This window comes from Ctenopharyngodon idella, chromosome 19, assembly GCF_019924925.1.
Source record: "Ctenopharyngodon idella isolate HZGC_01 chromosome 19, HZGC01, whole genome shotgun sequence".
Taxonomy (NCBI): Eukaryota; Metazoa; Chordata; class Actinopteri; order Cypriniformes; family Xenocyprididae; genus Ctenopharyngodon; species Ctenopharyngodon idella.
Window position 1 is genome coordinate 13,283,403 of NC_067238.1, and position 15,261 is coordinate 13,298,663.

At 37.6% G+C, this 15,261-nt stretch overlaps 2 protein-coding genes across 5 annotated transcripts in view; both read right to left on the reverse strand.

Moving 5' to 3' along the window:
• Positions 1-5: 5 nt before the first annotated feature.
• On the reverse strand, positions 6-5,118 carry tap2a (transporter associated with antigen processing, subunit type a). Of its 2 annotated transcripts, XM_051873507.1 has the most exons (11): positions 4,464-5,117; positions 4,262-4,376; positions 4,013-4,143; positions 3,699-3,904; positions 3,202-3,399; positions 2,733-2,861; positions 1,869-2,057; positions 1,431-1,604; positions 1,172-1,331; positions 841-977; positions 6-704 (listed from the first exon to the last, which is right to left on the reverse strand). In XM_051873507.1, exons 1-11 carry the CDS (start codon positions 4,975-4,977, stop codon positions 477-479), a joined length of 2,181 nt encoding a protein of 726 aa, XP_051729467.1. In that variant the 5' UTR covers positions 4,978-5,117; the 3' UTR covers positions 6-476. The 2 variants fall into 2 exon arrangements, with proteins under 2 accessions (XP_051729467.1, XP_051729468.1); XM_051873508.1 differs by lacking the exon at positions 2,733-2,861 and having other exon boundaries at positions 4,464-5,118.
• A 7,701-nt stretch (positions 5,119-12,819) lies between these two features.
• Positions 12,820-15,261, reverse strand: part of LOC127501183 (H-2 class I histocompatibility antigen, Q9 alpha chain-like) — a 30,431-nt gene continuing 27,989 nt past the window's right edge. For all 3 annotated transcript variants that reach the window (XM_051873070.1, XM_051873071.1, XM_051873069.1), the window contains exons 4-7: positions 14,855-15,136; positions 14,270-14,371; positions 13,866-13,883; positions 12,820-13,576 (exon numbers count right to left, since the gene is read on the reverse strand). In XM_051873070.1, coding sequence (XP_051729030.1) covers positions 13,527-13,576; positions 13,866-13,883; positions 14,270-14,371; positions 14,855-15,136 — 452 coding nt within the window. In that variant the 3' untranslated portion in view covers positions 12,820-13,526. The remainder of the gene's footprint in view (positions 13,577-13,865; positions 13,884-14,269; positions 14,372-14,854; positions 15,137-15,261) is intronic.

Consider the following 15,261-nt stretch of genomic DNA (forward strand, 5'->3'; position numbering starts at 1 on the left):
TTTCTTTGTGCAATGTTCATCTTTAATATTTTGTAACTCTTGATGCACTTTGTGTTAACCTAGAGAACATGCAGATAATTGTAAATGAAGGTAAATGAAAACATTTCACAAGAACATATGTATATTAATCAGAATGACAGAATGAGTCATGAAACACAAATATTGGTGTATATTCACATACAATAAGAAGTGTGCATTGATATGATACACATAAATCAATTTTGGCATTGATTGCCGTTTTATATTTTACTGATTTTCTTAGACTTTCAAACAAGAGAGAGCATTCATTAACTTAATGTTTAACGTTCAAAATTCATTCAAAGTGGAAAAAATACAAACGGTTAGCCAACAAAAAGCAAAATGTTTAAAGAATACAATGCTATTTTAAAAGGAAACAAATTCTGTTTAATTTTTGAATATGATACCTGTTATTATAAATAGTAATGTATTCTTGGAAAATGCTTATAATAAGAAACTCATTCCTGTTTGGCCTCCTCCTCATCAGCTTCTTTTTCCGCAGTGAAGAGCCTCTCTCTCAGTTTATAGTAATTGCCTTTCTTCTCCATCAGTTCCTGGTGCGTCCCTTGCTCCACAACCTCCCCTTTGTCAATCACAATGATCTGGTCTGCCCTTTCAATTGTTTTCAGCCTATGTGCGATCACCAGCAAGGTCTGGTTGGGACGACGGGCCAGAGCATCTTGAACCTATTAATTAAAAATAAAGCAATGTGGCATAAAAAAGTAAGTGAAAAGCTGTTGAGATAAGTATCAATTGGCTTCTTTTTAGTAATACAACAGATTGTTTTGAAATGTAGTAAAGAAGAGGTGACAAAAAATGTACCATGCGTTCGCTCTCAGTGTCCAGGCTGCTGGTCACCTCATCCAGTATGAGCACCTGAGGTTGTCTGATTAAAGCTCTGGCGATAGCAATGCGCTGCTTCTGACCACCAGAGAGAAGACAGCCACGCTCTCCAACATCTAATACCCATACACAGTCACAGACTTAATGAAAGGTCATAACAACTGTAATATGTCAGTAAGTAACATGACAAAATAAATAGGAGACATGGTATGTTAAATACTCTACATTTGAAAATATAATTTCCAGAAAGACAAATGGTAATTGCAATGCATATATGCACATCAATGGAAGAATGATTCTTTAGGTGTACCTGTATCATATTTTTTTTCTAGTCGACTGATGAAATCATGGGCATTGGCTTCTTTGGCTGCATCCTCCACCTTTTTCTGATCACAATCAGTCAAACCGTAAGCTATGTTGTCCCTGATGGAGCCAGAAAAAAGCACAGGGTCCTGACCTACCATGGCCACCTATGGTATAAATGAGCAATTAGTGTCAATGGTTGCACTTACACAATGGACATACTATTGCAATGTCATGACTTAATAAGAGCCCGAAATGACTGTTACCTTCTGGTGCAAATATTTATGTTGGTAGTTTTGCAGTGGTTGTCCATCTAACAGAATCTGTCCCTGCTGAGGCTGGTAGAACCTCTCCAGAAGACTCACACAGGTGCTCTTCCCCCCACCTGACATTCCCACCAGAGCCGTCATCTGACCCGGCTTCAACTCCAGAGAGAAGTTCTGAAAAACACAGCATATTAATTAAAACAAAAATACAGAATTTGTATACAATATGTAAACACATTTATTTGGAGATAAATAGGATATATAAAATATAAAGTTTTTTTAGTGGCTAAAAATAAATATGAACTCAAAAGTTACATTAATTCATCTAATTATCTAATTGTGGTTAGATTAATCCACAAATTAATGATCTAAAATTAAAGAAACAATTTCATATATATTGTTTATAATATAATACTGCACATTCTGAGTTTATTGTACCTTGAGGGCTGGTTGATCAGGTCGAGTTGGATAGAAGAAGTTGAGGTTTTTGAAGTGGACTTTGCCAGTCAAGGTTTCAGGATGAAGACTTCCATCCATACCCACCAGTGGCTTTCTGTCCAGGTACTCAAAAACTTTAGCAGCCGCTCCCACAGAGTTTAGCATGTTAGAATACATGTAGACAAGAGACTGTGGAAAGACAGAACAAGAGTTCACTGACTGCACAGTATTGTACAAAATATAAAAAATAGTGGCAAATTTGTATTGGGATTTATAATATTATATGGATGGAAATTTTACTAAAGGCCAATTTACACAGCACTGACAGACGCAGACCAACACCGACAGTCACCTGATTACAGCACAACAAAACTCGATAAGTGTCTGTTGCCATCTGTCTGTGTCTGTCAGTGCAGTATGAATCAGCCTTAAACACTAAAATGAGGGCTTTTGTCTGGACATGTAAATAAACATTATGTAACTAATTAAGCAAATGAATATATTAAGATTAAGGATCACATTTAACACTGCTACTATACTATTCGTTCAGACACTTTAATTCACTTTTTATATATAGTATCTTATGAAGGTAAAAATAAAAACATTCAGGATACATGAATGTACATATATATATATACACACCACAATTTCCGTATTGGATTAGATTTCTCAGATGACCCCTGAGTTAACTAAAAACAGCAGGTAATTTGAATTGTTATTTTATTCAAATTTATTCAACCACAAAATCTGTAAAACACAATTGTGCCCGACTTCCTCAGGAAAACTATTCAGGTCTAGATAGGGCTTTGAATGAACGCACCAAGAAAGAGACAGTGGCTATATAAGAACATAATGAGTCCATACCCCAATGTATGATCCCAGGTCACCCTGGTAGAGGATGAAGGACACAAGGTTGCCTGTACTCATGCAGCCTGATTTGATGAGCTGACGACCATAATACATCATCAGAACTTGAATTCCTAACGACATCAGCTGCAAAAATAATACAGTTAAATAAAACCTAATGCTGCATGTCATGCTCAGACTGATGGTGTAAAGAAAACAAACATCAATTATTGTGTACTCTTAGAAAAGTTCAGAGTGTGAACTATGATTAGTGTGTGATATATTTGACTTTATTAATATATTGTAGCTATATTTAAGCTACTGTACTGTATATTAAAATATATCGCAATATATGCTAACATTGTATTTTACAATATGTTAACTATTAGAAATACATTAAAATAATATATTTAATAAAATAAATTAGTTAAATTTTATGTATTTAAATTGAACGATATAAGGATAGAATCCTATGCAGCAGACCCACCCGTCGCACTAATAGGTAGACAGCCCTCACTGTATCTCTTCGAGTCTTCAGGTTGTGAGTGTCAGTCAAACGTTCGTCATAACGACAGGCTTCACTAGATTCCATGCGGAAACTGCGTACAGTCCTCACCCCGGCAACCGCTTCTCCTGCTGTCTCATTGGCTCTGGCTACCGAGTCCTGAACTTCTTTTGATAATTGCTGCACAACAAGATGGTTTTGATTGAGTGTAAATGTTTAAAAGAAAAATGATACACATTTTGATACAGAGAATGTATTAATCAAGAGTAAATTCTCCAAGAAATGTCAACAATATGAAATGTTAAGGAAGCAAGGCTTGATGAAAAAGAGGGCAAAGGTCAGAATGAGATGCCTAAAAATTATCTTATATTTGAATATCAACTTAGATAAGTGGTGATCTAAAATGTGCTTTATAATTACTGTAATTTTACCTCTGAGCTACATTGCTATATTTAAATACCTCAGTCAGTTCATCTGACCTCATAGTGTGTGTTGTAGATCTTTTGAGTGATGGCAATCAGAGGAGCTTCGATGAAAGTGACCAGCGTGAGTTTCCAGGACAGGCTGACCATCAGATACAGGACGCCAACACTTTTGATTAAGCTGCGGAGGAGGATGTTCACGTTCATTGCCACTGATTGGCTCATTAGCTTGGTGTCGACAGACAGACGTGATGTCAAGTCCCCTGACAACAGATAAAAACAGTTTGACATAATAACTGAACACAAAGCCTTCAAATTTGTAATAAGCATATGCATATAATCTTTAATTCACAAACACTAATTAGCCCTACCTGTCTTTTTATCCTCAAAAAATCCTATCTCCTGATTGACCAAAGAATTAAAGAGCATAAGACGAACTCTCTTGTTCAGTCTGGACAGAGTGCACATGAAGAGACCTCCACGCAACCCAGAGGACAAAGAGCTATGGATGAGGACAGGATTAGCCTACATCTTTCAATTTATTGGACCACATATGTTTTTGACACAAACCTTTTGACACAACCATTAACTGTGATAGGTCATTGATTAATTTTATATACCTGCCCAGTGAGAGGAGACCCATGAGAAAGATTGCTGACATGAAGCTGTTTGGTTGGTAATGTTCTCCCAGGATGTCTATGACCTTTCCCGTGTAATATGGAATGCACATGTCACCTTTAAAACATAAAACGAAGAAAAGCATTTACAGTATTGAACTTAATTTGAAAGGTCTGTTTACAAAGACTCTCTCCTCTTACTTACATATGACAGCAAGTGAAAGAAACACAAAAGCTCCACTCAGTAAGGGGGCGTCGGGCTTGGAATAACGGACCACTCGCATGAAGAGCGCCCGGTTTCTCTGTTTCGTCTCCGCGCATTCTGAACTTTCCGCTTTCCTTTTTGTGTCGGGAAAACTTACTTCCCAGAACAAACACGCTATAAGTGTTGCAGCTGTAGAAGTAATAGTTTTTCCAGGGCAAGACAAAGACCCGCTCCAGTACTCCGGCTGAGTGTTCATGAGGAGCGACAGTACGCTTTCATAAACCGGACACATCAAGCATGTCACCGCCACACAACGCCGCACGGACACATCTTTCCAGCTGCTTAGCAGAAAACACCTGAGACTTACCCACTTCACACCAGCCACGAACCAGAGATGAGACAAGAGAAATACACTGCTGTTATTCTTTAACAATGTACTTGTGCTGTAATGTAGCACACAGCTTATCGCCAGGTCCACGAGCAGCGCTTTAGCATGATGCATTTTGAACTCCATCCCGTTTGTTTATTTCTAAGCACAAATAGCCTAATAAAGGAAGGAATTGTGTCTTTATCGAAGACGAGCTATAGCCCATGGTAGGTTCCTTCAAATTCGCATTTTCCTCTCGATGCTCTGATATAGTTTCGGTTTCGTTTAGCCTACACTGTGGGGATTCCCATGAGGAGGCGTAGGCCTAGACTACTTTTGTTCATTCGGGCCAATAAAAGCTTTTCTGTGCTTGGTAATTCAGAGACTGGAATTAAAGACCAAAACCCAAGCCAATCGAGCAGGATATTAATGCAGCTATTATTTTCAAAATCATAATAACACATAATACAAGAGCAAACATAAAACTTGATATTGCCACAATAGTAGGCCTAATATATAAAACGTTTTAATTAAAATTATCTCCTGTCATGACCTGCTCGATTCATTACAATGATTCAGAAGAGGGGAAAAACAAAGCACCAAGCCCCATGAAACATGCGTAGTACATGTTTCATGGGGCTTGGTGCTTTGTTTTTCCCCTCTTCTGAATCATTTATCAAAACATAATATTTTGTATGTACATATTGTCTGATGAACAACTTAAGTGTGTGTATGTGCCATTGCAGCTAAAATAATATTGATTAAATATCCATTGCACTTGTTATAAAAAAACCTGTCTATGGCCTTTTTAAAAACATTGAATAACATAATTTATAAAGCACATAAAATGCATATACATTAGTCAAAATCATTTTATTTTATGTTGTTGTGGCACAGGAACAGCCGCAGACACAGAGAAGACATCAAATATACTGTCATCAAACCTCATTAATTTCTCCATTAACAGTGGCAGGAACCCAAGAGTCATCATGGCAGTTAACATAATACAAGACATGCTCTTCAGGTGTGTGCAGACTTGGTGGTGTATTATAATCATCTGTTATCACACATAGGCTACACTGTGATCATATATGTTTGCACCAAACATCAGGCTGCATTTTATGTGATGTCACTCAAACATTAACGTTTAATTGCTTGTGCTACTGTCTCTCAGGTATCGAGGTATGATCGGAGCTAATTTTAGGGGGTGTTGACTGCACTGGCAGTCACCTGTACACAGTTGGCCCTTATGGGATCATGCAGGTGCCATATCCAGCCATGGGTATGTGACATCCAATTGATGATTGATAAACTTAATCATTAGGAATGTGCTAATCGAGCTCATGACAGCTATGTTTCTGCATTTTAAGGATTTGGTGATCTAGCTCCTATGAAGTAAACATGGATGTAAGTTGCTTTTTTGTTGAACCTAGCTGCTTATTGTAAGGTTCTGTCAATATCCCTGTGTTCCTGTAGCTCAAGATGAAGTAAATTCAACAGGAAAAAAAATATTTTCTACATTTAATAAGTTGGTTAAAACATGAACTTTAAAATTAAGCAATAAGCATATTCTACTTGTGTGCTCAATTTAAATATGTACAAATGAAAACTCTAAATTGTATTACTTTGAATTATTTGTTGTATTTATATAGAGTTCTCAAGTACTGATTCAAGAGTAGAAAACTGTGTACAATTTATCCACAAATTTGAATAATATTCAGTTGTGTAAAAGTGTTATTTGCACCATTGTTTTTGGACATAAAATGAAGTAAAACCTTTCAGTTTACTTGCAAATCTATGCAACCTACCATTAAAAAAACATCAACAACTCATTGTCCTGATACATTCATAGCCTATATGGTCAGTTAATTTAGGCTAGTTGACATATATGAAAAAACAGCTATTTGTAACATGTTTAACCTGTCTGTATAATGATGAGTTTTGGAATAGGGTGTGTCCAGATTTGTTTCCGTACTTACCAATGCTACACCTGTTAGTGTTAACCATAGACATAGATTAGTGTTGTCTATGGTGTTAACCTGCATCAGATGAATCTGCATACTGATGATGCTGAAAGACTCATGCTCAACCAGCAGTGTGCAGCTTTTTCCTCAAGAATCACAAAATGTTCATGTTTATCTAGGCCTACTCTTAAGAACATAGGCAAGTGTAAGAACTTAATTTACATGGAGAATCGTATTTCCTTCATGTAAAATATATAGGCATATACTTAGGTCATTTTACTTTTATTGTTTGAACTAATTTAATTGTACTTTCTTTATATAAAGAATGGCTCTTTTGGATGTAAGTGGATATAAATATACTTCCACATTATAGCTTGGCTTTAAGCAAACACATCTTCTTGACAGGTGTTACACCAAAATCTTTGACCATCAAATTCTGTGACCATATCACCATAGATAGAAGGTGCTGTAGTGATGGTATAGGGGTTAGGGTTAGGGTGACAACAGTGCCTACTCACATAATTCTATGGTGTTGTGGCAAAAAATCAACACTGACTCTACTGCATAAGAGATAAACACATCCAATTGTCTTTCGAAAGTTTTATTTCTTGCAAGAAAGGTCAGACAGTCATACAGAAACACAAGTAGCTGCAGAGTGTAAGACAAAGAATGAAAGCTTCCCTTCACTTTTATATCTCTGACCTCCAAGGCTGAAGCCTCTGTCCTTTTACCATATTAGGAACATGTTTACCACTTCAGTGTTTTCCACTTGTCACCCAAAGAATGCATACTTAAACACTTCTGAGAAAAACAAAATCATTTAACCATAAGCGTGTAAGTAAAATCATATGGAAATTATACAGAAACTCAAAATTTCCCCCACAATGGTCACAGAATTTGGTATAACACTTATTGAATTCCCAGTAGTTTTTGAACCAAATGCCAGGAATTTGCAGTACCTGTGGACGATGAGAAGCATGTGATTGCACCCAAACATAGGTGAAAATCTCAGACCATGTTAAACAGATTAATCCAAAAATATCAATTGATACACAAACCCTTATTTTCAGACTTTTTATAGACTTTTTTCAGCAGTTGGGATAGGTAATTAAAAGGGCATTTTAAAGGTTGATTTGCTTATATGACAAGAATATGTGTCTCGGAACTCCCAGAGAAATCTGCTTATTGAAACAATGTAAACATAAATTAGCCTAACATATTCTGTGTTCCCATTAGCCCTCCAGGTTTGAAAAAAAAAATATATATATATATATATATATATATATTACATTTTTAAATGTTTTTAAATGTTACTTGTTCTTTCAGAATGTTCACTCTCAGAAAAAAAAAGGTACAAAAGCTGTCACTGGGGCGGTAAAAGCTACACATTTTTACCTTTTAGATACTAATATGTACACTTTAGGTACTAATATGCACCCTTTAGAAAAGGTACCACCCTAGTGTGTTCAGACAACATTTAAAAATAAAGTTCCCATAATGTTCATTTATCATGTGACAGAGGCAATAGACATACCGTTCATGAATGACCCATCACTATTCTGTGTTGTGTCAGCTCCTATCATCTGGCATCCTTGTGAGCTCATCTGTTCTGAAGTACAAAGAACTGTTATTCCCAAGTTAAGTGTTTCCCTTGTGTTCTCCATCACTCTGCTACTCATCTGCATATCCTGCATCTCCATTTAACTTTGAGTAAACACACCATTGAGTTCATCTTCTGTCTCCTTCCGACACAAACTATTCACGAGTTCACCCGTACATATAACATATAATCAGAGTAAGGAGTATGCATATTTGGCGTGCTGTTCGAGGGAGGGCTCCAAGCTAGGAATTTGTCTTGAACCCAGTGTACTCCATTATATCCCAGGCTGGGATAGGAACAGTCGAGTGTGAGGAGTTGAGGTGGTGGAAGGATGCTGGAAAACTGTTGTGGGACAGAGGTGAGTCGGCTATATATAGGCCTCTTCTGATTGGGTAGATTATCTGAACATGTTCCTCCCAAACTTTGTAAAATAAACTATATTTACACCTACCCCAACACTAAACCTATACCTTACAATAATGCAAATACAGTAATTTTGTGTTATTTATCATGACAAAAATGATGTAATGATGTGCGCACGTGCAGTAAGCCCTGGTAGGACAATCTGATGGGTAGGATGTAATGTCAGGACACCGGTGTCAGCTACCTGGAGATCATTTTAGACCATCTCTGCAAGACAGACTTTTCAGGATAGGAGATGGACTAAAAATGATCTTCCAAAACTTCCTGCCAGATTCTGAAAGATAAATTCTACAGACAGTGGTACAAGAGGATGTGGTGCTGGTCTTTCAAAAGTCACTCTCAATCTATCCATCTATAAAGCCTATAAAAACAGTCTTCATGTATTTTACAACACTTAAGCTTGCGACTCTTAATAAGTGGGGGTCATTTCTTGGATTCTTTACCTAACCTAAGTCTCTGAGATCCTGACACCTTGCAGTTCTGGAAAATGCTGGCGCTGGAGACTAAAAGGTTCCCAATGATTTCACATCTTAATTCTTTTTCAGTTAACATTCATCTTTTTTTTTTTTTTTTTCTCCACCTGTTTTTCTGACCCAATGAGCAATTTGCTGTCCAAAGGTCATGCCTTAACTTTGCAATTTCTAGTATTGCATCCTTCTCATGGGCATTTATTCATTTTTGACTTTTCAGTCTGAGTTAAATCTCTTTTTTTTTTTTTTTTTTGCTTCATTTTATCTGTAAAAGAAAACCTGCCTAATAATTATGCACACCTGAATATAAGGCGTTTATCACTTCCCGCCTTCATGAACAATTATATATCACTTATAAATGATTAAATACAAAATAAAGAGTAGCTATTAAGATTAATGTGGTTCGGAATTGGTAAAATGTATTTGGAAAAAAAAAAATGATCAAAAAAACAACTTGCCTAATAATTATGCACATACTATACAATATACAGCACACTGTGTTCTTTAGTCTATATTTCCATTAATAACTACTTTTATTGTTTTGCATTTTTATTATGTGTTTCTGTGTATTTTTAATTTTTAAATAATTTATTAACATTAATATTCTCTTTTATACTTCCATCTGCATGATTATAAATTAGTTACTGAGATAATCTAATTCAAAATTTATATTTACATATTGCCTGTTTATAGGGTAAGTTTGTAACATCTGTCCAGGAGCTACATATTAAAAACTTAAACTGTAAAATCATCCTACCCGTTTATTTTATATCCTAACTGTTTATTTTTATACTGGTAGGACAATCTGATGGGGTATTTTGAACTAAAATCATCCTACCTGTTTATTTCACACTAGTAGGACAATCTGATGGGGTATTTTGAACTGTTAAATCATCTTACCCTTTTATTTTGTATCCTGTCTTTTTATTTTATACTGGTAGGACAATCTGATGGGGTATTGTGCACTGTCGAATCGTCTTCCCTAATAAGAATCTTCGGTAAAGTTACTCTGAATTATTTTACGTAGTCACAAACGCTAACACGCAGTAGGATTTTTCGATGCGGTAGGATGGATCGATAGATATAGCTACAATTTTGCGCTACGGTAGGAAAATCTGACAAGGTAGGACAAATCGACAGAACACCGGCCTCAACACCGCCACCAAAGCGCAGCTGTCCGGGGAAGGGCCTCGAGGGAGCTTCCCCGAATACGTGGAGTGGGTGCTGGCATCATGTGGATCATCTTTAACCGTTGGACTCGAGGACAACGACACCAGCCCCACTCCCACTCCAGTGCCCAGCCAGGAACCTCCAGACGGCGTGGAATGGCAGCGCGACGCCACCGGAGACAGAGAGCCCGCCTCCACCGCGATGCAGGAGCCAGCGACGAACGGAACGACTGAGCGAAACCTCGCCGCGGAGCCGGAGCACAGCGAATCTGACCAGGTGTGCGAGTTTGCTGCAACATCCGTCGCCGAGGGAGTTAGTGATGAGCGCGAGGGTATGGAATGGAGCCCCGCCCACACACCCGCCACTGAGAGTGAGTTCCAGGCAGACACTATAAACTTTTGTTTTGATTTTGGAGAGTATTCGCTACCCCCTTTAATCCCTCCCGAACCTGTCTGTTCTATAATGGATGAACTGGTCCCGCCCAGCCTCCCTCTCCAACCTCCTCTCCATCCTCCTCTCCATATCTCTACCCAGAATTTTTTATTTTTCTCCAGTCCCTCTGTTCACCAGTCCCTTCTCCAGCCCTCAGCCATGCCTGCTACCCAGCCCTTGCTGTCTCCCATCATTCCCCCGGTTCTACACCAGCCTCCTCTCAGTGGCGTGGCTACACCTGGGGCCTGCTGTGAGACAGCTTCTGGCGGTGAAGATCCTGTGGCTCCGCCACCCCGGCCTCAGATTCCGTCATGCCACCTCGGCCCATTGTCCTGACTCCTCCGCCTTTGCTCCTTCCTCCCTCGACTACAGCAGCTACCATCAAGCTTTCAGCTCCACTGGACTCCCTCGGACCCTCGACTCCACCTGGCTCAGACATCGCCATCTCATTGCCACGGACTTACGGGTCGTTCGTTGCTCTCCGGCCCTCCACCCCTACGGCTCCGTTTGGCTCCGCCTTCCTTCAGGCTCCGCCTCAGCCCTCAGTCGTTCCAGTTCCACCTCAGCCCTCCGGTACCCTGCTTCCGTCTCGGGGGGCGTCGCTGCGACTCCGTCGCGGACTCAGAGACCATCAGCATCACTCCACTCCTTTGGCTCTCTGTCTTCGCCTAAAGCTCCACCTCCATCGGCTGCGTTGCTTCCACTCGTATCTAGGGTTGTGTGGAGACTCTCACCACCATAGCTCCTCCATCCAGCAACGCCGCCGTGGGACGCCGTCCTGGCTGTGGCCTGGAGCACCATCTGGACTTTCCTGCTCAAGGCTACCCCCTGGATGTCACCACCGTCTGCACCTCCCTGGACTTCACTCTACTCCAGCCCTCTCCCGGACTTACGTCCCCCTCAGTAACCTCCATCTGTAGGTGCGAGGACGCGCCTTTCTGGGAGGGGGCGATATGTTACATGTTCACTCTGTTTTGGACTTCTGTGTTGTACCATTTCCCGCCACTAGTTTCCTGTCACTATAGTTACTGATCACCTTAATCATCACACTCAGCTGTGTTCAGTCACCACCTAGTTTGTCTGTGTATTTAAGCCTTGTGTTTTCAGTTCAGTGTTGTCCAGTATCGTTCGTGCTATGTGTGGTTGTGTTTCCTGTTTACCAGTTTGTGGATTTCCTTGCCTGTGGATTTATTAAAATACTGTTATTCTTGAATCTTCCTCGTCGTGCGTATGCTTACAACCATAACTGTAACAACAATATTGTTAATAGAAAATAGTTATTGGCTTTTGGTTTTTGAAGTCAAAAATTTTAGGCAGGATCCGGTAGAAATAGTACTTTGAGGTAACAATTGCACATTCACACTTTTTACAGTGCACTATTTCCCTTTCTTAAAAATAGAAAATTACTGGACCTGTAATTATATTTCTATCTTGTGGACTAAATGCATGTTTTGTGATACTGAACCACCACAGTCACTGTTGTCATCTTTACATTTTTATTTATTTTTTAGCTTTCTGTTTACTATATTTGAGTTTATGACCTTTTTGGATCTTCATTCAATAGTTACTTAATAGATTCTGATAAAATATGAATTCTGCTATTTGAAAAGAGTGAAAGACACTCACTCCTTTTTGTGAGGTTTATTTATTTCAAAAGAATCAAAACATTACAACTTTTGAATGCAACCAATATACAAAAAACATTCACATAATTTAGATTTAGTAACCTCAAAGAAAGGAAAATATCTATATTTTACTGTACTGTTCAGATATATATGTTTAATAGCACAGTGTCTATAATTATTTCACAAGAGTCAGCTATTATTCTGTACTACAGCTTATCTAAATAATATAAAAATAATAAGGTAATAAAAAAGAAGTAAATATACAAACAGAAAAAGCCCAAAAAATCCATACAAGGAATAAAATATGAAATTTACATATTAATTTATTGATGGAAAAGACCAATTTCACAAATCATTCAATCTATATCATTTTTAAGTTTAATTAAAGTTATATAAATGTTGCAGTAGATAAACAGTTTTCCAGGACTTGTTAGCACTTTTCCCCTGATTTATTTCATATTCTAGCTCCCACAGGAAATGTATCCCTAGAAACAATACAGACATAAAGATTATTTAATTTAATTTGAGAGGCTGTTCTACCCAGGTGACTATATTTCTTTTTAATGTTCAGTACTGACATCACAAATCTACAGATCAATCTTTCTCAAATACTACTAATTCAATTAATCCTGCCAATCAGTGATTTATATTTTTTCTTTGATCACTAAAGAAAAATATACACATTTTATAATTCAGGTTTTGTGATCAATGTGTTGTATTTCCACATGGTAAAATTTAAGAGTTGACCATAAGATGAGCAGAAAGTGTGAAGAAACATAAACATTACTTTTTATATGTAATTAATTCAGAACCATAAAACAGATCTTTATCCCAATCCCAGAAATTTATGAGAGAATCTGTGTGTGTACGCGCGCGCATGAGTGAGTGTGTTTATGTGCATTTTTGTAAGCGAGACAGCACGACAAACATAATTTTTTCAACTTCGTTGAAACAACATTTCATTCATTTCACATGATTGAGACAGTTTCATTGATGGATGAAACACACATCTTTATGCTTGTGGAACTGCTTGAGCTGAGCTGTTTGAACCATCATCAGAGCCTAAAACAGAAAACAACATTAAAACAAAAACATCAGACTGCTCGAACAAGACTGTTTAGATCAGCACAGCAGTGACTCTGTATCTATACTGTATTATATTTACAATTTTACATTAGAGAGAAACGTTTTAGGACAAAACTTTATTTACTGTATTATTTTACATTATCAAAACATTGCATTATGAATTTAGATAAATGAAGATACTATTATTAACCACATCATGACCAATGGTAGATCTCATCATGATTTTCATAATCATTTTCATAATTTGTGATTATAAGGAACTTACCACTGACAGGTTTAAAGCCTGAAAAACAATCATAGAAGTGAACTGTAAGTTCAGCGATTTCAATCAATGAAAAAAGTCAACACCCAATCCAAAGGAAAGTAGAACATAAATATTTTATATATATATATATATATATATATATATATATATATATACACACACACAGTATATTTCTTTTTATATTCAACCACAAAAGTAAACATTATCAAAACTAAGATTACAATCAGTAAAGCAATTGATTGTAATGCAATTTCAATTTAGTTTAAGCACTTCACAAACCACATTTAATATTTCTTGTATGCTATTTAAGATATTTAAAACTGGCCTTAAGTTTTGAAAAATGTATTTTAGGCATTTTAATAATTTAAGGACCTTTGGACACAGTCATAAGTATTTGTCCTCACCTTGTTTCTTCTTATACACCACATACCCAGCGACAGCAATGATAATCAACAGGACGACAGCAGCAAGAGCTCCAACAATGATGCCAATGGAAACAGACTCTCCTGTTTGATCAGAGGAAAACATCAGATTACTCAAAGAGGATGATAATGTTACTAACCAGTACTGGTGAAAAATCACAAACAGAGTCTCTGACTGTGATATCAACAGTATATACATATGTATATTACCAGCATACTGACAATGTACAACTAGATAAAAACAATAATCATATTGTATTTGTGCTCTATTGTTTTGTGATTGTTTCCTCTCTGCAGGTCAAGCTGTTTGTTAAAGAGAAAAAGCCAATCTGACTGAGAATGACCACACTCACATGCCATAGTTTCTTTGAGAAATAATCTAATTTCATCCTAATTTTATTCTTAATTTTAATAAACATCCTTGTTAATAAAGCATTTATCTGTTTTTAATGAAAAAGACATATTTTGGATTTATTTTTTGGTAAGTCAAAACATGCCTAAACAGATTCAAAGATGGGGATCACAGGATGGACTACATTCATAGTTCGCTCATTTAATTTCTCTTACCATTGTTAGTCCTGATCTTATCCTCTGTCACAGTCTTGCCCTGATGTTCCACCACACAGCTGAACTCGTTCTTCTTCCACTCATCAGGTGTAACTCTGATGGTGCTCGTCTTCTGGAAGGTTCCGTCCTCATTAGGAAGAAGTTCACCAAGATCCACATCCTCATGATGCTCTTGTCCATTTTTCATCCAGGTGATTGTTACTCCACTGGGGTAAAATCCTGTAGCATGACATGTCACTGGAGAGGAGGGATCCTTCTGCAACAGAGACACCTGAGGAGAGACTGGACAGAGAGAGAGAGAGAGATTGAGAGAGAGAGAGAGACATGTGTCATTCCACACATTTTTGAGGTCTAACCAAACAAGACCTTTGTAAACCAACCTCATAGTGAATGTTGGTCTTTATTCA

What these genes read in the sequence shown, in the direction of transcription:
- tap2a (XM_051873507.1), bottom strand. Translation starts at nt 4,977, where the DNA reads ATGGAGTTCAAAATGCATCATGCTAAAGCGCTGCTCGTGGACCTGGCG. An exon ending in TCTTTCACTTGCTGTCATAT is followed by an intron (nt 4,377 to 4,463) that starts GTAAGTAAGAGG and finishes TATGTTTTAAAG; the next exon opens with GTGACATGTGCATTCCATAT. An exon ending in TTTTGAGGATAAAAAGACAG is followed by an intron (nt 3,905 to 4,012) that starts GTAGGGCTAATT and finishes ATCTGTTGTCAG; the next exon opens with GGGACTTGACATCACGTCTG.